The sequence below is a fragment of the Anabrus simplex genome, chromosome 9 (genome assembly GCF_040414725.1).
Source record: "Anabrus simplex isolate iqAnaSimp1 chromosome 9, ASM4041472v1, whole genome shotgun sequence".
Taxonomy (NCBI): Eukaryota; Metazoa; Arthropoda; class Insecta; order Orthoptera; family Tettigoniidae; genus Anabrus; species Anabrus simplex.
The window spans coordinates 52,590,228-52,613,153 of record NC_090273.1 but is presented as its reverse complement, the minus strand read 5'-3'; the positions used below and the strand labels follow the sequence as shown (position 1 = coordinate 52,613,153).

The following is a 22,926-nucleotide window of genomic DNA, read 5'->3' as shown; positions in this document are numbered from 1 at the left end:
GTAATGATTATAAACAAGTTTTACAAAGTGTTCAATTAGATACTTGTAAAAATGGAGAAGTGAGAACTGTTAGCAATAATTACGTCGAGCTGCTGGTGTCGCATTTCTGATGGGAAGTTCTTGTCCAAAGATATTTTTGATGGAATTTCTGAGACCAATTGACATAACATCGACTAAAGCGCGTCTTAACAGATGTGGCTTTACGATTTCCAGGGCAAGATTCTTCAATCCAGCTCAAAATAAGGGATTCACTAGGCATATTAGCCATTATAATTTCACTGTGATACTATTTAATAAAACATTACACCAGCACGGAATGCGCAAAGGTATCGTAGCGAGGCGCGGACTAACACGCCAGACAGAACGCACTTCCCCCACTCCTCCACGTGACACGTGTGCAGGAATCATCGCGTAACGAAGGAAAACATGTGACTCATATACTCATTTGAGAATACCTGGCGTTTGAAAAGTTTGAGTCTTAAAACAAAAAACTTTTCTTAATAAGGAATGTTTTTGTTAGGGGCTACCTAACAACGATACCGATGGCGGGTTAACAAATACTGTAGTCCCCAGAATTAAATGATAAAATTACGTTTCTTTTAGCCAATATAGATCTAAAATTAGAGAACACTAGTGCAGATAAATGCGACAATCAGCAGAGTCGATGTTCCCGACAATATTGTTTCACGGAGTCGTATCTGCGTCGGTGTAATTCGAAGGACAATAAAGTAAGTCCATTTCGAACTGGAGCCTGGTCAATATGAGGTTCGATGTTTGCTTAGCTTAGTGAAGACACTTAGCTAGAAGAGAGCTACGTCATCGATTGCCTGGCTTGTGATTGGTCAAGCTGCCGAGGATTAGAGGGTGGATTTACTATAAATTGTGGGTAATCAAGACATCACATCATTGTGTCTAGCATTCGTTCACAGGATACGGTCCGAGACAAATCAGGTAAGAGGAGCAACATTGATGTAGCTATAGCAGTAGAATGGTTGAACCAAAACGTAATATTTAAAACAGAAAAATGTTCACGAACAATAGTTTAATTTCTATCAATTAAGCATAATATTATAGGGTGCCATACTGTAGATTTGAGCACTCGTTGCTAAAAATGTTATTGACTTGATAAAAGGATGAAATTTTGCATCCTTATGCCGTATTTACGCGAATAATACCCGCAATTTTTTTTAAAAAAAATTGAGGCACGAAATTGGGGTGCGGGTTTTATTTGAGTCAATGTTGGCTTTTTCTTCAAAATCAGCCTTCCTAAAGTTAGGGTGAGGGGAATATTCGGTGGCGGGGATTATTCGCGTAAAAATGGTGTATTTACGCAAATAATACCCGCATATTTAAAAAAAAATTGAGGCACGAAATTGGGGTGCGGGTTTTATTTGAGTCAATGTTGGCATTTTATTCAAAATCAGCCATCTAAAGTTAGGGTGTGGGCATTATTTGGTGACGGTGATTATTTGCGTGAATACGGTAATCTGTATACAGGGTGGTCCAAAACAACGTGAGCGGTATATATGAGTGTTAGAGGGTTTTGAAAAAAAAAAATTCATAGTATCGCGCGCAGTTGTCATTTTATCACCTGCTAAAGATAACCAATCAGATCGCTTCACGTGTGCATTCAAATAGTCTTTGCGAGGCGGTGTTGCTATATCTATACGTCGCTTAAAACCGGACCGAGAGCACCTATTGAAAAAAAACTATAACTTCGCCATGAGAGGGATTTGAACACGGACCTCCGAGCTCACAGGATCGCACCATACCAAGTACGCTACGGTGACTTGGACTCACATTGCAACGCAGGACTTCTTCAATTAGTCCTCTCATAAGCCACGTGAAGATTTAGCAACACCGCCCCGCCAAGTCCACTTGATTGGGTAACTTCAGCACCTGATAAAATGACAATTACTTTTTCAAGTTATTTATCAGTATGATCATCTAAAGCTCATACACCCGGTTCACGCTGTTTCCGATCAGCCTGTGTAATACTACTGCCTGTTAAGTTCGCTGATGAGCACCTACAGTGTAGGCAACACAGCCTTCACTTACGTATTACAGTCAGAAAGTTCGTGTGGACTGGTGCTCACGATTCATCCATCCAGCCTGAAACCTATAACCGATTTCTCCGTCGTCACTATTTTCCATGATGTACGAGGCAAGATACTTACCTGTCTGATTCGTAATAATCTGCCCCTATTATCCTTAAACTTCCATCTCTATCTTTAAAACTGCGCGTGTGTAAAGGCGGGGAGGGTCCCTAGTAAATAGTACTATAGAGTGCCATCCTGGAGATAAATCTGTCCTTTTGAAAAATTGATCTAAATTCTCGATGTGATAAAGGGCTGAAATTTTGCATGTGTTATAAATTTACTGACAAGGGAGGACGGGGTAATTATTGCAGCGACTTAACTGCTGTCCACCTCCGTTATTGGTTGTCGTGCACGGAGACCCGGGTTCAGTTCCCGGTATTGACAGGAGTTTAAGACTGGCAGGAGGGCTAGTATGAGGTTGAAAATGTGCATGCATTGGAAGGGTACTTGAAAAAGTTCCACTATCTCGGGGCGAACACAAGAATTTACTTACTGCTGTCTTTTTTAACCAGACGGAATTTTACATGTAAGTTACAATGCTGTGTGTATCTAAGGAACCCCCCTGTGGGTGGGGGCGGTAGAATAACACCCACGGTATCCCCTGCCTGTCGTAAGAGGCGACTAAAAGAGGCACCAGGGGCTCTGAACTTTAGAGCGTGGGTTGGCGACCACGGGGCCCTCAGCTGAGTCCTGGCATTACTTCCAGTTACTTGTGCCAGGCTCCTCACTTTCATCTATCCTCTCCGACCTCCCTTGGTCAACTCTTGTTCTTTTCCGACCCCGACGCTATTAGGTTTGCGAGGGCTAGGGAGTCTTTCATTTTCACGCCCTTCGTGGCCCTTGTCTTCCTTTGGCCGATATCTTCATTTTCCGAAGTGTCGGACCCCTTCCATTTTTCCCTCTGATTAGTGTTATATAGAGGATGGTTGCCCAGTTGTACTTCCTCTTAAAACAATAATCACCACCACCACCACTGTATCTAAGGAACTAGAAAGTACAAGTGTGAAATGGAGTATATTTGCGGTAGTGGCTAAGCTGCTAGCTTTCCTTTCAGATGACCATGGTTCCAATCCCGCACAAGCCTGAAGAGAAATTTACACATACATACATACATACATACATACATACATACATACATACATACATACATACATACATACATACATACATACATACATACATACATACATACATACATCTTCATTATAGATTATTGTGTCCGACTCGTTGGCTGAATGGTCAGCGTACAGCCCCAGCATTTGCCTGGTGTGAAAATGGGAAACCATGGAAAACCATCTTCAGGGCTGCCGACAGTGGGATTCGAACCCACTATCTCCCGGATGCAAGCTCACAGCCGCGCGCTCCTAACCGCACAGCCTACTCGCCCGCTCACTTTAGTCTTGGAAGGGCTAATTTTCAGATCACACTCATTATAACTACAGTCAAAACAGTTTATTGCGACATCCCTTTGTTTATATGACGTATTTAATATAACGGCGAAGTCTAACGGTCCCGTCTAAATCCTATATAAACACTGTATTTCAAAACCCGCTTAGTACGAGGTCGCTTATTACGACATATCGTTTAAAACGACGTATTTTGATCACATTGCCGGAGAGATGTATTGGCTATAACGTCCAATGTTGATTTTTGTTTGTTACGTATTTGGGCGTTGCTGACAACAATGTAACGCTTATTATTGTAGATTTCAAGTCACTCTGTCTGTTGAATAGTCAAGGCAATCAGTATGAAGACATCGCAAAGTAAAGGGAAACTGTTTAATGTTGTAGAAAAGTCACACGTAATGTTGCGATTAGAAAACTGAGAAACAAAATGTCAGCATCGCGAAGGATTTGTATCACACTGAATGACTTCTACAATTTCGAAGGTCAGAAAGAAAATGCAGTCTTTTCTCGAAGAAAATTATTTAAAAACCAAGCGTGTCACAATATCTGAGCACAAATATATTGAAGAATCTTAACTTAGATGGTTTAAGGAGCGAAGAACATATAATGTGTCGATCAATTGACATATTTCTCGCAATCCCATTCCATAAGTACTATTCCTCTCTCACTCACGTTTTTTGAAGATTTAGCTTAATTATGTTAATTAACCATGTAAGTGTGCAGTCTAAAACTTACAGATATGACATTTTTAGCAATAAAACAACAAAACAGAAAACCGGTTTTGTGCGACCATCGGCTATAACGACAGTTTCGGTGTCGTTATAACAGATTTCGACTGTACCTTCAAGTTCCAAATATTAGACTGCATAAATTTCAATTTACAAAAACATGTGACGTCAGGAAAAGCATCCGGTCTCAAACCTCCAGCCATAAGCCAGTTTTCACCAGAGTAGCTTCAGATGTATGTATGTTTAGTCCTCAGCCTGAAGGCTGGTTGGATCCTCAACAGCTCCACCATCAGCTGTCATAGATGGCCTAGGCATCACTGAAGAGGCATACTAGGGAAATGAGGAGTGAGGTAGTTTCCCGTTGCTTTCCTCACCGAGCCAGAAGTTGCTATTACATATCAGTCTGCCAAGCCCACTGAAGTGCATGTACCAACCGACCCTATGAGCAATATTTTCACACCATTCATAGCAGGGACTGGTTGCAGAAGGAATGGCATTACTAGCATCACTCATACCTCAGTCACTTTCATTTTGTCAAAGCCAGGGATAAAGCTGAGACAGATCAGTGAAAGTAACAAAATTGCTCTAGCCCATACCAGAAGACATAGTGCACTGTAAACACTAGGTCCCGCCAGCAAAGGCATTAGCTTCAGATATGACTAGGATATCTTTTTGAAGGTATACATAGCTGATATTCCTTGATAACATAGAACAGAATTGAATAGATAACAAAGAATAGAATAGAATAGAACAGAATAGAATAGAATAGTATAGAATAGAATAGAATAGAATAGAATAGAATAGAATAGAATAGAATAGAATAGAATAGAATAGAATAGATAACTTGATAACTTCTGTCCTCTTTAGTCATGTTGCGTAGTATATTCCAGGCTCCGAATCCATCCTGCTACTTCGTAGACTTGGGGACTCTTTAATTGTTTGTATTACTTCGCAGAGGAAAGAAAAGCCAGATTACACTGAACTGATAAATTTGTTTCATCGAATAGCGAACAACCAGATGAGCTACGCCAGATTACGTAACAGATTAGAGAATTATAAGGAAAGACAGACTTATTTGTATTATTACTTCGTAGAATTACGAGAACCAATGAACTGTTTCTACTCATTCCTGGAGTAGTGAATCCTCATCAATAATGAAGAAAATGACAGGAGGCTCTGCAATGACGATGACTCCTCATGCAGGAAAAAGAAGCCGGAGGTCACGAACGGAGTTGTGTATTTTTGAAGTAGCGTTACGAGAAGTCAGAATCTTCAAGCGAATTTTAATTTTTCCTTGTTTCCAAACGGATATTACTAAGAAATCCTCCAGCTCACCACAACTGAGATAACGAACATCTGCCACAGATTACGACATTACGTACATTAGTAGCTTTTATGACAAGTTATATAGTCTTTATATAAACCGTTTTATACTTACTGCTGCTCCTTAGGGATTTACATTTGGGTGAGGCCATAAGTTAATTTGGGGTCAATATCCATACGTCATTTGGGCGAGTGTTTACTTACCCAGTCCGGTTTATGCGAGCTGCAGAATTGATTACTAAATAAAATACTTTTCCTTCCATTGTTACAGACTAGGGATTACATGCATATACAGTACTAGGGGTGCAAACATCCTATGTACAGTAATAATGCATATGCAGGTGTGGTTAAAGTTATTCAGTGATTGGAAAACTGCATCCATATAAACTAGCCTTAAAGAAAACCAAACCCAATGGTGCAACATCCCCGAAGAGCCTTGGCTTACCAAGCGAACGCTGCTCAGCCCCAAAGGCCTGCAGATTACGAGGTGTCATGTGGTCAGCAAGACGAATCCTCTCGGCCGTTATTCTTGGCTTTGCAGACCGGGGTCGCCATCTCACCGTCAGATAGCTCCTCAGTTTAATCACGTAGGTTGGGTGGAGTCCGCCTCTGTGGTGTAGTGGTTAGCGTGATTAGCTGCCACCCCCGGAGGCGCGGGTTCGTTTCCCGGCTTTGCCACGAAATTTGAAAAGTGATACGAGGGCTGAAACGGGGTCCACTCAGCCTCGGGAGGTCAACTGAGTAGAAGTGAGTTCGATTCCCACCTCAGCCATCTTCGCAGTGGTTTTCCGTGGTTTCCCAATTCTCCTCCAGGCAAATGCCGGGATGGTACCTAACTTAAGGCCACGGCCGCTTCCTTCCCTCTTCCTTGTCTATCCCTTCCAATCTTCCCATCCCCCCACAAGGCCCCTGTTCAACATAGCAGGTGAGGCCGCCTGGGCGAGGTGATGGTCCTCCTCCCCAGTTTTATCCCCCGACCCGATGACTGACGCTACAGCACACTGGCCTTGAGGCGGTAGAGGTGGGTTCAATCGCTGACTCCGAGAGGAAAATCAACCCTGGAGGGTAAACAGATTAAGAAAGAAAGAAAGAAAGAAAGAAAGAAAGAAAGAAAGAAAGAAAGAAAGAAAGAAAGGTTGAGTGAACCTCGAACCAGCTCTGAGATCCTGGTAAAAATACCTGTCCTGGGCAGGAATCGAATCCGGGGCCTCCGCGTAAGAAGCAGTCACACTACGAATAGATCGCGGGGCCGGCTCGCTAGGCTTAAAGAGTGGATGTAATATGGTGGAAATTTTTATTTTGCTTCATAGTTATCTGCAGGTAATTTGATATAATTCTATACGAGCAATTTACTAGCTTGATACTTATTCTACAATTTCAGAGATTTTTCTGTTCTTTTTTAAAATTTAAGTTTCCCTCTGTTTGTTATTTATTTATGCAGTTGATTTCTTACAGATATTTCTGTCTGAAGCTCATTTTGCAATGGGCTTTACGTCGCACCGACACAGATAGGTCTTACGGTGTCAATATGGGAAAGGGCTAGGAGTGGGAAGGAAGCGGTCGTGGCCTTAATTAAGGTACAATCCCAGCGTTTTCCTGGTGTTAAAATGGGAAACCACGGAAAACTATCTTCAAGGTTGTCGACAGTGGGATTCGGACAGACTATCTCTTGCATGCAATTTCACAGCTGCGCGCCCCTAACCACATGGACAACTCGCTGTTTCGAAATTCTTTAATCCATATTTCTTAATCTGCTTACTCTCCAGGGTTGGTTTTTCCCTCGGACTCAGCGAGTGATCCCACCTCTACCGCCACAAAGGCAGTATCCTTGATCGAGAGACTTCGGGTCGGGAGATAAAACTGGGGAGAATGACCAGTACCTCGCCCAGGTGGCCTCACCTTCTATGCTGAACAGGGACCTTGTGAGGAGATGAGAAGATTGGAAGTGATAGACAAGGAAGAGGGAACTACAGACCTACAGAAAACCATTCTCAGGACAACCGACGGTGGGGGCCGATCCCTCTCCGTTTCCCGAATACAGAGGCGTAAAACCACGGCAGAGCCAACCCTCCTCTGCTCGGTTGGTCGGTCGGAGTGCAAAGCTGTCGGACCAGCACGGACCAGCCACGGCCACTTGTGGGCAGAGAACTACTACGCATTCACCGACTCATAAAGCAACCATTCCATCACCCTTCTATACCTCCAACTCCCAGCCTTTGCTCTTTGTAAACAAGGGCTTACTCATATTTGGATGAACCACATTGCTTGCTTTACTGACGTTGCAAGCTCGGCCATCCTCTCCACTCAGCAACCTTTGTTTCGAACATGCCCTCCCGAACGAATTGGAGCAAACTCGGGTATTTTAGCTTACACTCTCCACTCATGCGTGATAGTAGTTGAATATGCAGCAAGACATACGTTGCTCCGTCTTGGTTACCTGTCTCAAGTTCGAACAATGCACGCCACTGCCAGCTGTACAACTCTCCTAGATGAAACCCGACAGGCGACGGAAGTTTCATGTACTTACGTCGATATATCAAACTCTGAATGAAAATTTCCCCAATCATATTTCTTGAAAATTTCATTCATTGTCTTCATTCCTTAACTGTAAAACTAGATCTGGTACTTCCCTCGCTATTCCCGTCAAACACTCTTCTATGTATAATAGATCCCTCGTTGTGGCTGAGTCACGACTTTGTGGAATTCATCTCCATCTACTGTAAGAACTCTAAGACAATACCAACATTTAAGACTGGATGCTGAATACCTCCGACTGTTTCATGCGGCTGGTGCCATATGATACAGTAAGTCTTGTGATGGTGATATGTAGGCTAGTATCATCGTCATTTTATTGTTCCACTAAAGCACTGCTCATTCTACTTCTTCATATTTATCTGTTTACCCTCCAGCGTCGTTTTTTCCCTCGGTCTCAGCGAGGGATCCCACCTCTATCGCCTCAAGCTTCAGACTCTGGGTCGGGGGATACAACTGGGGAGGATGATCAGTACCTGACCCAGGCGGCCTCACCTGCTATGCTGAATAGAGGCGTTGCGGGGAGATGGGAAGATTGGAAAGGACAGACAAGGAAGAGGGAAGGAACCGGCCGTGGCCTTAAGTTAGGTACCATACCGGCATTTGCCTGGAGGAGACGTGGGAAACCAAGGAAAACCACTTCCAGGATGGCTGAGGTGGGAATCGAACCTCCCAAGGCTGAGTGGACCCCGTGCCAGCCCTCGTACCACTTTTCAAATTTCGTGGTAGAGCCGGGAATCGAAGCCGGGCCTCCGGGGGTGGCAGCTAATCACACTAACCACTCCCACTACACCACAGAGGTACTGCTTATTCTTATAAGTAATATTAGGTTACTCCTCTTTCTTGTTTCGTTATGCCCATTCATCGAGCGCGTTGAAACTTGTTCATTGACTTGATGACTTTCGCCTTCCTATGCTTCTAAAATCTTTTCATGAACTCACTGTGTTGCCTCTTCCTTTCTTCTGACCGCGTATCAGTCCTGCTGCTAGTTTTCACCACAAATGAGTATTAATTTACCGGGCGAGTTGGCCGTAAGATCAGGAGCACGCGGCTGTGAGCTTCCATCCGAGAGATAAAAGGTTCGAATCCCACTGTCAGCAGCCCTGAAGATGGTTTTACGTGGTTTCCCATTTTCACACCAGGCAAATACTGGGGCTGTACCTTAATTAAGGCCACGGCCGCTTCCTTCCAATTCCTAGGCCTTTCCTATTTCGTCGTCGCCAAAAGACCAGTCTGTGTCGGTGCGACGTAAAGCCAATAGCATTGTTTTCCCTGAAGTTCAATTCATTTAGGCCCATCTTGTCTTCTCCAGCTAATTTATTCTCCTGTTTTGGGAATTTATTACATTGAATTATCTTCTTCTGAGTCTATTATTATCCATCTTAAAAACTGTCCAAAAATCACACAGATAGTTTCATCAATATTAGGTTATTATTATTATTTTGTTATTATAGTTTATTTGTACAGTGCACAATATCAAAATTTTCTTTTGGTTGTTGAGCTTCTTTTTTCAATTTAACGTTCTCCGAATCTTTTATTTAGCTTAGTTATCTTAGAATTCATAATAGGATAGTATATGGCTTTGATTATCCTGTAACTTACGTGGCAAAGTATAAAAGAGTGCCCCGCGCTCTAACGTTCCAAAGCTAAAGACGAAAATAAATAAATAAATAAATAAATAAATAAATAAATAAATAAATTCAGAACAATATGCATTTCACTAGGTAAGTACATTTTTATGGTTTTCGGAGACGCCGAGGTGCCGGAATTATGTTCCGTGGAAGTTCTTTTAGTGCCAGTAAATCTACCGAAACACGAATGACTTTCAAATACCACCGGGCTGAATCAGAATCGAACCTACCAAGTTGGGCTCAGAAGGCCAGTGTTCTACCCCCTGATGTACTCAGCCCGGCCTGAGCACAAGGATGGCCATGACTCAGAATACGTCCGATATGCCCATTCCTATTCCATAGCAAGGGGTATCCCGATTCTCAGGCTGCTCAACCGTTGCCCATAGTTCACGAACTAGGACGAGACTATAGCAACCTACACCGCAAACTAATAATAATAATAATAATAATAATAATAATAATAATAATAATAATAATAATAATGTCCACCTCTGTGGTATAGTGGTTAGTGTGACTGGGTGCCACCCCCGCAGGCCAGGGTTCGATTCCCGGCTCTATCACGAAATTTGAAAAGTGGTAAGCGGACTGGAAAGGGGTCCTCATTGCCTCGGGAGAGCAACTGAGAAGAAGGGGGTTGAATTCCCACGCCAGCCATCCTCTAAGTTGTTTTCTGTAGTTTCCCACTTCTCCGGAATTCTACCTACCTTAAGGCCACGACCGCTTCCTTCCCTCTTCGTCTTCCGTTTCCAATTTTCCAATGCCCCACAAGGCATAGAAGGTGAGGCCGCCTAGGCGAGGTACTGGTCCTCATCTCAGTTGTATATTCGACACAAAATCTCAAGTACCAGGGAAAAACCAACCATGGAGGGTAAACGGATTAAGAATAAGAAGAAGAATTCATATCTGGATAGAATGTCGTATAGTAACCTCCTACGTGATTTAAATTTTGTTTTCTTGAAGAATCAAAGAGAAGTCCGAGTCATTGGCTGAATGGTCAGCGTTGAGTCCTCCGGTTCAGAGGGTTCCGGGTTCGATTCCCGGCCGGGTCGGGGATTTTAATCGCGTCTGATTAATTCTTCTCGCTTGGGGACTGGGTGTTTGTGTTTGTCCCAACACTTTTCTCTTTGTATTCAGACAACACACTACATTACCAACCATCACAGAAACACGCAAGAGTTGCCGTCAGGAAGGGCATCCAGCCGTACAGCAGGGCTAAATCCACATTTGCTACGCAGTTCGCCCCGTGACCCCACAGATGTGGGAAGAGCGGTGTAATAATAATAATAATAATAATAATAATAATAATAATAATAATGCATGTAAAGTGAAAGGTTTAACAGCTTATAATAAAATGTATGTCTTGTTGAACTTCTTTCAGTCAACATCTCCCACAATGTCGACAGTAATGCTGCTTCTTCTGCTCAGCCTGACAGTGTCATCTCTGGCTCTTCCACACGACAGTTCCCAGGAACTAATTAATAGGTGAGGAAATTAAGATGAATATCACTAATATATTTAATGTCAAGTCGCCATAAGATCTGTCTGAGTAGGTGCGACTTAAAAACGATAGCTAAGAAACAAACATATTATTTAAGCTACCCGCTGTCCTTTGAGAATGGCTAAGGAAAGTCTTGTGAAATGTTAATTAAATCTACGTTCATATTTCCATTATTTAGCTTAGTTACCTTTGAATTTATAATAGAAGGGTATATTTCTTTTATTATCCTGTAATTCATTTATTGAAATTATTTCAATTAACTGCTCCCGCAACTTAATATTTTTGAAATCGTCTTAAATTAATTGAAAAAGTTAACTGGTTATGACTTTTTTTTTTTTTTTTTTTTTTGCTATTTGCTTTAAGTCGCACCGACACAGATAGGTCTTATGGCGACGATGGCACAGGAAAGGCCTAGGAATAATAAGAAAGCGGCCGTGGCCTTAATTAAGGGACAGTGCCCGCATTTGCTTGGTGTGAAAATGGGAAACCACGGAAAACCATCTTCAGGGCTGCCAACAGTGGGATTCGAACCCACTATCTCCCGGATGCGAGCTCACAGCTGCGCGCCCCTAACCGCACGGCCAACACGCCCGCTGAAGTTATTTTAGGTTAGTGCAGGCATTTGGATTTGATGCCAATCAGGCTGCCTTCGTGTCAATTTATCGTAACTGATTCTTTTTTATATTCTGTACTCACTGTTATCATGACAATCTCTAAATGCTACAGAGAGATTTTGAAATAAACCAATAAGATTTTTTTTAAAAAGCCTGAATATAATCGTTCCTGTACATTGTGTAAAAGTCTTTCAGTAGTAAATATTTTGTTAGTGAAAGAATACAATACAAAATGGTGTCAAACCTCCTCTTGGGAAATTCAAATTATCATAAACATGTCTTTCAATAAATTAATCTGAAACTGAAAACGATGAACTTGTTTGCATTTAACGAATTGATTCCTGGACTCGACAAGCGTAGGATTCAGTGCAATTGGAGGGAGGGGGGGGGGGGCACTGACTCACGATTGAAATAATCAGTTTTCTAGAGTATGATGAGACGATGCCTCCTCGATAAAAGAGTCTTCTATATGTCTCCCAGTCATGGTCATCCATCAATACTTCACATTGCACGTTGCTAGGTAACGAAACCAAACCCCATGGCGCAACAAGCCCGAACGGCCATGGCCTACCAGGCGACCGCTGCTGAGTCTGAAGGTGGTGGTGGTGGTGGTGGTGGTTATTGTTTTAAGAGGAAGTACAAGTAGAGAATCATCTTCTCTGAACAAATCAAGTGGAAAAGATATTTAAAATAAAACAAAATGATTTATTCAACGGAGGGATTTCGAAACGAAATACAAAATAAAAAGTATTGAATTAAGCCGAAAAATCACTAACGAATCAAAAGGGAACGCGAGTTCTCAGCGTATCAGAACACTTGCAATTTACATACCCTTAATTAATCCACTGTCGCACATAAAGCGGATGACGAGATTAGCAGTAGTCGCGTCGACCAAGGGAGGTCGTATAGGATCGATGAATGTGAGGAGCCTTGCACAAGGAAGTGGAAGCAATGTCAAGACTCAGCTAAAGGCTCCTTGGCCGCCAACCTACGCTCCCAAGTTAAGAGCCTCTGTGGCCCCTTTTAGTTGCCTCTTACGACAGGCAGGGGATACCGAGGGGATCATTCCGAAGGTTTGCAGATTACGAGGTGTCGTGTGGTCAGCACGACGAATCCTCTCGGCCGTTATTCTTGGCCTTTTAGACGGAGGCCGCCATCTCACCGTCAGATAGATCCTCAATTGTAATCACGTAGGCTGAGTGGATGTCGAACCAGCTCTCAGATCTAGGTAAAAATCCATGACCTGGCCGTGAATCGAACCGGGAGCCCCCGGATAAGAGACGGGGTCGGCATTAGGTTACATCCCTAATTTCGTGAACGAAATTTTCAGATGACCCCAGCCATAAGATTTATGTCAGCAACTTATATTTTCAGTTATAATTCTGCATAAATCGCTTTCATATGTAGTTCTCTGTATGAAATGGATTCAAATAAGGAACATTACATAGAGCGACGTCGTATTTTTCACACACATGTATCTTCTTCTTTCCCTTTGCATTACGACAGGAATTTGTCTGAGGATTCGAAAAATAAAGGTGCTAAACTGACGAAACTGATTCGAAAAGACCTAGAATTTTAAAAATTCTTAATATGTTTAAATTGTTCCGAAGGATATATTCAACAGGGGTAAATTTTGAATAGTAATCCAAACATCCGACACTCTCCAGTCACAGACAGCTAAAGCATTGCGTCCTGCAGTGGGAGTGAAGCGGGCTCGGGAAAGGAAAGCAACCCACAGTGCAGAGATGAAGGAATACTAGGCTAAGAAGAAAGCTCACTAGAGTTAGGAACCAAGTAGTCCAAGGGACCTCAACGAAACAGGAAGAAAAGTGAAGTTATATGCCATCTTGTAGCTACTGAAGTCACAAGGTGCAGATAACGTTTACATTCATGGTTTTTAAGTTCATTTACTGCATACTGTTAGGTTGCCCAAATATTCTCGGGGTTTTTAAGTGTAAATTTTGAATTAGTATCCGCTTTACTTGCCACTAATCTCAGAACCATTCACTAACTCCATTCACTGTGTTTGTGTGTTTGCAGTCACTTGAAGGCCCTACAAGAAAGTCGCCGCACGGTGCAGCTACTAAGAGAGATTTTAGATGATATGGATAGCAATATGGAAGTGGTTCAGTAAGTACGAGCTGTAATAATTATTGCAAATAATGCCATTGATTAAACAATACATTCATATAGTTCAGGGCTTCCCAAAGTTTTGGTCTGTGAGGCCCCATGAGCACATTGCATGCATGTTCAAGGACCCCTTAGCAACAGAACATAAAACTCCATTCAGTAAACAAGAAAACATAATTTTACAATAATACCATCTTTGATTTCATTCGTATAATTTAGGACTAATATTTTACTTTCTTTGGAAGTTTAATTTAACATTTACATAAAGATTTCTTGACTCTGCATAATGCGTTCATGGGATGATAATCAGGTGGTTTCCTGATCCTATGACGTTGGCCATCCAGTGACTCTTCCGCCTTTAGGGGCAGCTTCCCACCCCGAGGACAATAGGATTACCTGGACCTCTACCTGCTCATCCGCCCTCCGAGGAAGTCGTTGGTACTTGATAGAGGGGGACCACTTATACCGGTGGTCACTCGGTAGACGCAGTTTAATGTCATGCCCGAAGACCTAGAGGACGTGCACCGTTACGATGGAAGGATCAGATCAAGAGCTTCACCAGGATGAGCTTACAGCAAGCAAGTCACCATGCACAAAGAAGAGACTCCTGGAGAAAGATCACCAAAATGATGCCACTACACCCTTACGAAGGGTTGGACTAAAAGAGAGGCATAGAAATCATTAAACAGTGTGGAACTTGGCTAATAATTACAACAGTATGAATCTGGAATCGTACTTGAAAATAATCACTTGTTGGGGTTGTTGGATCAATGGAACGGATAATGCTATTTTTCAAAGACCAAGCGTTTTACAAGCCTAGTCACCCGAACCGAAAATCAGCCTCTACATTAGCTCTATTTCTGTACTGAACTTCATTTACATTTGTGCGAGAGCAGAAAAGGTAAAGTCATTATGAAAAGCAATAAACGCAGTATTCACTTTCTGGAAATTGAAGTGTATAGGGGATGCTATGGACAGAAAAGTCGGTCGGAGACGTGGAGTTGTGATACATTCTGAATTTATGTTTCACTTTCTCTCTGCCAAGGTACTTTGGCTAGTTGATCTTCCTCAAGGGAGGACAATTCAATGTTCAGTTTCAAAGAAGGGATTTCTGATCCACGAGATTTTCTCAACCCGAGACGGAGAATATCGTCTGAGTGCGGATACTAGCAATTCCAAGTGTCTCATAATAATTACATCACTTACACTGCCTTAAAGTATTTCTTCTTTCTCCGCTGTTAACCTGGGCCAAGTTAAGAGTTCCATATACCATACACCATATGCAAGCTATACAACTGTCAAGACATAGTTCCTCAACTTAGTATAATGGTCTATGAATTGTGTGTGTAAAATCTACTTACAACTTACATTATTACTGAAGACCCCTTGGATTATCGTCGCGGCCCACAGGGGTCCGCGAACCACAGTTTGGGAATGGCTGATCTAGTTCATAATTCCCGCTAGGATAGCAACTTGTCCGGCATTTTCCGGACAAGTCTTCTTATTCTTCTTAATCTGTTTATCCTCCAGGGTTGGCTTTTCCATCGGACTCAGCGAGGGATCCCACCTCTACCGCCTCAAGGGCAGTGTCCTAGAGCGTGAGACATTGGGTCGGGGATACAACTGGGGAGTATGACCAGTTCCTCGCCCAGGCCGCCTCACCTGCTATGCTGAACAGGGACCTTGCGGGGGGATGGGAAGATTGAAAGGGATAGACAAGAGGGAAGGAAGCGGCCGTGGCCTTAAGTTAGGTACCATCGTGGCATTTGCCTCGAGGAGAAGTAGGAAACCACGGAAAACCACTTTAAGGGTGGCTAAGGTACAAATCGAAACCCCTCTACTCAGTTGACCTCCCGAGGCTGTGTGGACCCGTTACAGGCTTCGTACCACTTATCAAATTTCGTGGCAGAGCCGGGAATCGAACCCAGGCCTCCAGGGCTGGCAGCTAATCACACTAATCACTACACCACAGAGGCGGACCCGGACAAGTCTTACTGTTCATAATTTGTCTAAACATCCGGCAGGATTTAAATGCTCTTCATATACACTTTGCCTGCGCCATTCAAGGCCATCTCAGTTTCGTGGTCTGGGTCCGGCTGCTGCTGTTGCCACCTTAATGCTATATCTAACTCCAGACCAGAGGTGCTCACGCTGGGCATTCCATCTCGCGGGCGCTCAGGACTGTAAGTGAGCGGTCTGGCAGGTGATGAGCGCATGCCTTTCAACCACAGTGACGTTATGACTACGTCACAAGCCGTGAAGGTTGGGGAAAGTTCTCCCAGTCAGTCTCGATCACTGCGGCGATACCCGAGTTTAAAATGGAGGCAGGAATAATGAACGAAAGGAGGGGACAGAAATCAACGTTAATTTCAATTTACGTTGTAAGAAGTAACTTATTTATAATGTATATTTATGTTCATTCCAGTTTATGTATTTTGACCGGATAGAATAAATAGTTATTCGTCTGCCTCATTGGCTGAATTGTCAGAGGGTTCCGGGTTCGATTCCCGGCCGGGTCGGGGATTTTAATCTCCTCTGATTAATTCTTCTGGCCCGGGGACTGGGTGTTTGTGTTTGTCCCAACACTTTCCTCTTCATATTTAGACAACACACTAAATTACCAACCACCACAGAAACACGCAATAGTGAATACATCCCCCCATATAGGGTTGGTGTCAGGAAGGGCATCCGGCCGTAAAACAGGCCAACTTTACATGTGCGACACAGTTTGCACCCGCGTTCCCACAGGTGTGGGAAAATCGGTAGAATAATAATAATAATAATAATAATAATAATAATAATAATAATAATAATAATAATAATAATAATAATGAGTTAGGCCTACAACCTCAAATATTTTTATAACGTACTTAATGAATTACGTCGTTTCTGCAGAACATACTAATGAACACGTCCTGTGAATGTGAACTTCCTATCTCTAGTCTTTCAAGGTGTTATGTGTTTTATGAAAATGAGTGTACAACAACAGTGTAAATGTCACCAGATAGATGTACAGAAATCCTTCAAATAAATAACCTCACTGATTTTATTCCCGGTAAGCATGATTGGATTGTTGGTGAGTTTATCAGATAATTTAAACCCAAACAACTACAAGCAACAACTTATCCTCCTTAACTCCGTATTATATTTAACTTTTTCTAAAACACCTCTTAAAACATAATAGTGAATATTGTAATTCATTAAATCATCATCATCATCATCTGTTTACCCTCCAGGTTCGGCTTTTCCCTCGGACTCAGCGAGGGATCCCACCTCTACCGCCTCAAGGGCAGTGTCCTGGAGCTTCAGACTCTTGGTCGGAGGATACAACTGGGGAGTATGACCAGTACCTCGCCCAGGCGTCCTCACCTGCTATGGTGAACAGGGGCCTTGTAGGAGGATGGGAAGATTGGAAGGGATAGACAAGGAAGAGGGAAGGAAGCGGCCGTAGCCTTAATTAAGCTACAGCCTCAGCATTTGCCTGGTGTGAAAATGGGAAACCGCGGAAAACCACTTCGAGGATGGCTGAGGTGGGAATCGAACCCACCTCTACTCAGTTGACCTCCAGAGGCTGAGTGGACCCCGTTCCAGCCCTCGTACCACTTTTCAAATTGCGTGGCAGAGCCGGGAATCGAACCCGGGCCTCCGAGGGTGGCGGCTAATCACGCTAACCACTACACCACAGAGGCGGACTTACTTACATATTACGCCGTATCATTTCTCAGGCAATAATATTACTCTAGGATAACAACCATATAATCCATATACTCCTATGTTGTGTAAAGGATTCAATGTATTTCGTTAATAATGTTAAGGCGTTATCGTTATAAATATTATTTTCATGGTACGAAATGTAACAAGCTATTTCTGAAATTGCCGGGTGAGGATATAGTTTGTTCAGTTGTGTTCCTGTACACACACTGGTTTCATTTCATTAGTATTAAAAGAGCAAAGAAGATTGCCACTCATCTGATTTAGTACAAGGTAATCACTCATAGATGGCAGGCCATACTCCTGCTCGAGTACTGCTCGTGCTAGATCGAGCAGTGACGTCATCAGCTCGAGCCGCTCGAGCTGCGCTCATGCCCATCCCTAGTAGGCGGAGAAGTGGACGACGCGCCGGTGACCCAGACCGTAATAAACGGCGACGAACTGTCACTCCTGATAGTGTACGATGTGTTACACTGTTCCACCGTTGCGCAAGAGCAGAGGAGGACGCAGATCTGTCCTGCAATGCCATTCGGATGAGGTGTCGATCTTCTCGGGGGTGGTGTGTGTGGTGCGACCAGTCCCATCACGCTGTGTTCTATGGCCTTCTGTCAACCATTCTGTACACACCCGTTGCACTGCTGACACACTTCGTCCCACTGATGGATGCATCACGTTCTTTCATGCCAATAATGCGACCTCTTTCAAACTCACTCATTTGACAGTATGGTTCTCGCCAATGTCTGCGAGGCATCCTGCACGTCGGCTCAAGTCACACTGATACCTTATCTTAATTTTATAGCGACGAGAGCCGCAGGCACATTTTACCAGTCGGTGGTGGTGCGCCGAGATATCGATGTGGATTCTGAACCCGAGAGCCGACATGGTTCAAATGTTAATTATTTCTTCAGAACATACATGTAGTGTGAATGTAAACTTCCTAACTCTAGTCTTTCAAGGTGTTCTTTTTTTTTATGAAAATGAGTGCACTTTAATCTTTGATAGTATATATCGATGTCCTCACTCGTGATAAAACTCTCTCTCTCGCCATTTAGAAGCTGACTATTATCACCGGACGCCAGTTAAATTTTAAATACTATTTCCAGAAATACAATGACTAGGGAAAGTCACACAACACTGTGCAAAATCATTGTTGTATTATGTAATTATATTATTTTTGGATAATGAATAACAGGAATTTACTTTTATAGTGGAAAAACTGCCATTCCCATCCATGGAATTGTAAATCGTAGCTTATACGCTCACCCTGTACCATTTTAGATGTCCGGCTCCATGGCTAAATGGTTAGCGTGCTGGCCTTTGGTCACAGGGGTCCCGGGTTTGATTCCCCGCAGGGTCGGGAATTTTAACCATCATTGGTTAATTTCTCTGGCACGGGGGCTGGGTGTATGTGTCTTCTTCATCTTCACTTCATCCTCATCATGACGCGCAGGTCGCCTAAGGGAGTCAAATCGAAAGACCTGGACCTGGCGAGCTGAACATGTCCTCGGACACTCGCGGCACTAAAGCCATACGCCATTTCATTTACCATTGTAGATTGTAACACAAAAATTATAACGTGTCAGATTTCTTAAAATGAATAAATATCAGAAAACAAAACTGACTGTTTATATCGAGTGCAATATCTTAAAAAGATGAGGTGCTTTTTGGTGCGATCATAGAGTTTTATTTTAAATAATGTACCGCAATCAACACTTCCCTGAGTAGTGGAGGAGAGCTTCATAATCACAATCGAATGTCAATGCTCCCTTGCTTCCCTGCAAAGTGTGTTCGCTCTCTCGCTTCAGTGTGACGTAAGCTTGCTACGTAAGCTGCCCGCATTTACGTTACGCCAGCCCGGCAGCACTGGGCTAGCCTCAACAGGCGCCCAGCTGAGCAACTCTGCTCTAGACCATAACTAGGTTCGTTGCAGAAGAAACTTCCAGGTTATATGCTTGATACAACAAGAAGCTAATAGCAGTACTAAATACCGTTCTCATTTTTTTTCCTTCATGAGTATGGCAGTCCAGGGGCGTAGCCAATTGGAATTTTTTCAAAAAGGAAATGAACAGAAACTGACAATAATCAAATATTCAGAGACATAGTTGTAGAATCAACAGGTCTGTTGAATCTATTCTCTAGGAAGCCTCAAAATTTGGATTTTAGCTTGTAAACTGAACGTATCATTCGCTGTAAAACTGTTGACTTTGATCGTATTGTTCTTGATCTGTACTTTAATATAACATTTTGTAGTGTTCTGCAGTCTGAATGTCAACATAATTCACTTGCATTAGTGCCCTTATAGTGACAAGTCTTGCATGCGCGCACAATCACCTTCATTGTGTTCTATCTTCATTTTGTAACTATAACCCCCACCCCCACCCTGCTCATCGGCCGATCCTGGCTTCGCTACTCTGGCAGTCCTATCCGACTAGCACCTTTCGTAATATCTGAAGACATCACTTACAAAACCAGCCCCAAATATGGTTGTACCATTAATTTTTTTCAGAGGATTTCGATCACACACATATTCACAAGAATGCTGATTAAAATTTCCTTAGATTTAAATTATATTCTAGCAAAAGGAACTTGAGTGTTTGGTCCCTTACCCCCAGGAAACGCTCCTGTATCATCGGTGGTGGTGTGAACAGAGCCTGCGACTACCAAGACGTTCTGAACTCCGGCAACGATCTAAGACACCTGCTAAGTGAGGATGCCCCGGGCAAGAGGAGTATCAGAAGTGCGTTATAATGTTGGTAAGTACTTCAGTCTTACCAAAGTCAGGATGTAATTTATGGAATGGTACAAAGGTATGTAGCTAGGAAGAGGATTCATGAGGATATTGCCCCGTAACTCTTTTAAGGAAAAGTTTTGGAAACTGCACAGCTTAGGAAAACTTTGCAGTTTCTTTTGGCTATATAAATAGGTTTAAACAAGAACAATTTTAAGTTTACGGTGACTGTCGTTTTCTAAATTTATGTATTACTTCCCAATTTATGGGTTGCCGAACATGAAGAAGTATACCATGTCAATAGTATTAAATAATATTGGTTGTTAAAGGAGCCTGTAAAGGTGATTGCGAATAATTTGAAGTGATATTTTGATCAATAATATTGATACATCTAGGAGTGTTATATTACGAACCCTCCTTAAATTTTACACAGAATGTTGTCATGATTCCTCTGTTGCCTATAAACAGTCAAACAACTTTAAGGCTAGAAATTCTGTAGGAGTGTTCGAAATACTCTATGGTTGCCACATACTAGATGTTTCTCTTTTCTTGATCTGTTTCTTCAAGCAGGCTGGAACTCACTAGAGTGCAGGGTGCGAAGTCACAGGGGGGAAGGGAGGGTTTTCCTCCCCACCGATGATTTTATCTCAAAGGTTCCCGACCCCCCACTAAAATTGTCCAGTGGGGATTCACTCATTATAAAATGAGGAAAATGTAACACACACATTAATGAAATCAATGTATTTTACTGTGCACATTTTCATAAAACAACAATAATACAGATAAGATAGAAATAATAGGATGACTGCCAGACCCTGAGCAATAAGAAAACGCAACAGTGGCAACTCCGAACACGCAGCCTATTTTTTATGTTTCATTGTGGCAAGTCCATCTGAAACCCGGGAATAATTTTCCATTGAATATCATTTTTTTTACAACAACAAAATTCAAACAAGAGTTAAATAATAAATTAGCTAGACTAACGCATACTAATGTAACAATATTCCAAGAAAGAACATGATCACTACTAAATTTAGATAACATTATAAAGCAATAAAGAGGTTGGGAAGATATTGGAAAGAAATTACAGGCTGAAGAGTTTACTGGGTTTGATCACGAGTTTAAATTTTTTTTGGGTCAATCGTCAATGACGGAGTAACTCGAGGAAATATTTGTATAGAGGTGGTAAATGGAATGGAACAGCTTACAAAACGACATCTTCAGCCCTTTCTTAAAAGATGTGCTTTACTTTTAGAGGTAGAATGAAGTTATTACAGCAAGTAGGCCTAAGGACTCAGCAGGAGAGATTAGTATAAGTAATTTGAGATGTTATGTCATGGTTTATGTAAATACTGTAGACTGTGATTATACTTTCCATTTGTTTTGGAATTCCTTATGATTTTTTCAACAAGGAAAATACCTCATTTTCAAAATAAATATTTTTTTCATTAAAATAACTCCTTTTTCACATTGAAATATTATTCGTTTTGAAACGGTAATTTTATTAATCACAAAATTACGCATCCGCGATTTGCTTGTCACACAAAGGAGAGAGCGGAAAGCTCATTCAGTTTTGACAGAAATATTATTTTAATAATAAACGTATTACTTATAAGCAAATTCCTAATTAATTACTTTTTCTTGATAATGTCTGATATATATTTGTGTTTTAGGTTGAAGGTCACCCTCAGGATATTGACATGAAGTCTAACTCGTAATGAACATCAGAGTGCCAATCATATTAGTGAAAGAAAAGAACAGTTGGTAAATTGGTTTTCTCGTTCAATTAGAAAAGAAGAAATATATTTTAAAATGTCTCTCAAAATGTATGTTCTCCAATAAGCTAAAAGTGAGATGTATCTTATGTACAATTTCAAGTAAATAAAATCTTAAAAAGTAATTTCTTTTATATTTAACAATCATGTTTGGAACACCTACATTCTATACTTCAGTGTCTGGGTTCGTCTCAAGGAAACCCTAAGTTCTCCTTTTATACCTGTGTACCTTCAGGTATCGGTACCGTATGTATCATACCAATGGCAGGCTGGGAGACAGGAGTTGTGTAGTCTGGTAGATACATCACATAAATACAGTACCTTATCACAGTTATCACTTTCCCCAATATTTACACAATTCCCATGTAAATGTAGACCAGTCCATTCATTTCCTCAGCAAACAGATTGCTAAGCAGACCGGGTACTGTATGAGCAGAGAAATGATTGCTGATAGCTGTTACTTTAGAATTTCATTACTGATTCATACTACTACTACAAAATGTTTTCATTTCTCCCTTGAAGGGGGAGGCGGGCCTCCTAGACGGCGACGCCTTTCTCAGGCCAGGAGATTTGTATCGGAGAAAGAGATTTGCGGCGAAGGTTAGAGGGTTGGCGGCCTGTGCTAGGAACTGTCCGGGCATTCGCCTTAGCGCAGGAGAATGGAAAACCACGGAAAACCATTCTCAGGACAGCCGACAGTGGGGACCAGCTACTCTCCGTCTCCCGCATGCGGAGGCCTACTAGAGCCCTG

At 42.2% G+C, this 22,926-nt stretch overlaps 1 protein-coding gene across 1 annotated transcript; it reads left to right on the top strand.

The window, feature by feature from the left end:
• The first annotated feature begins 920 nt into the window (after window positions 1-920).
• On the top strand, window positions 921-22,270 carry LOC137502203 (uncharacterized). Its single transcript, XM_068229246.1, has 5 exons — window positions 921-951; window positions 11,098-11,201; window positions 13,872-13,961; window positions 20,285-20,425; window positions 22,074-22,270. The coding sequence occupies exons 2-4, from the start codon at window positions 11,113-11,115 to the stop codon at window positions 20,418-20,420; spliced, it is 315 nt and encodes a 104-aa protein (XP_068085347.1). The 5' UTR covers window positions 921-951; window positions 11,098-11,112; the 3' UTR covers window positions 20,421-20,425; window positions 22,074-22,270.
• Window positions 22,271-22,926: the final 656 nt, after the last annotated feature.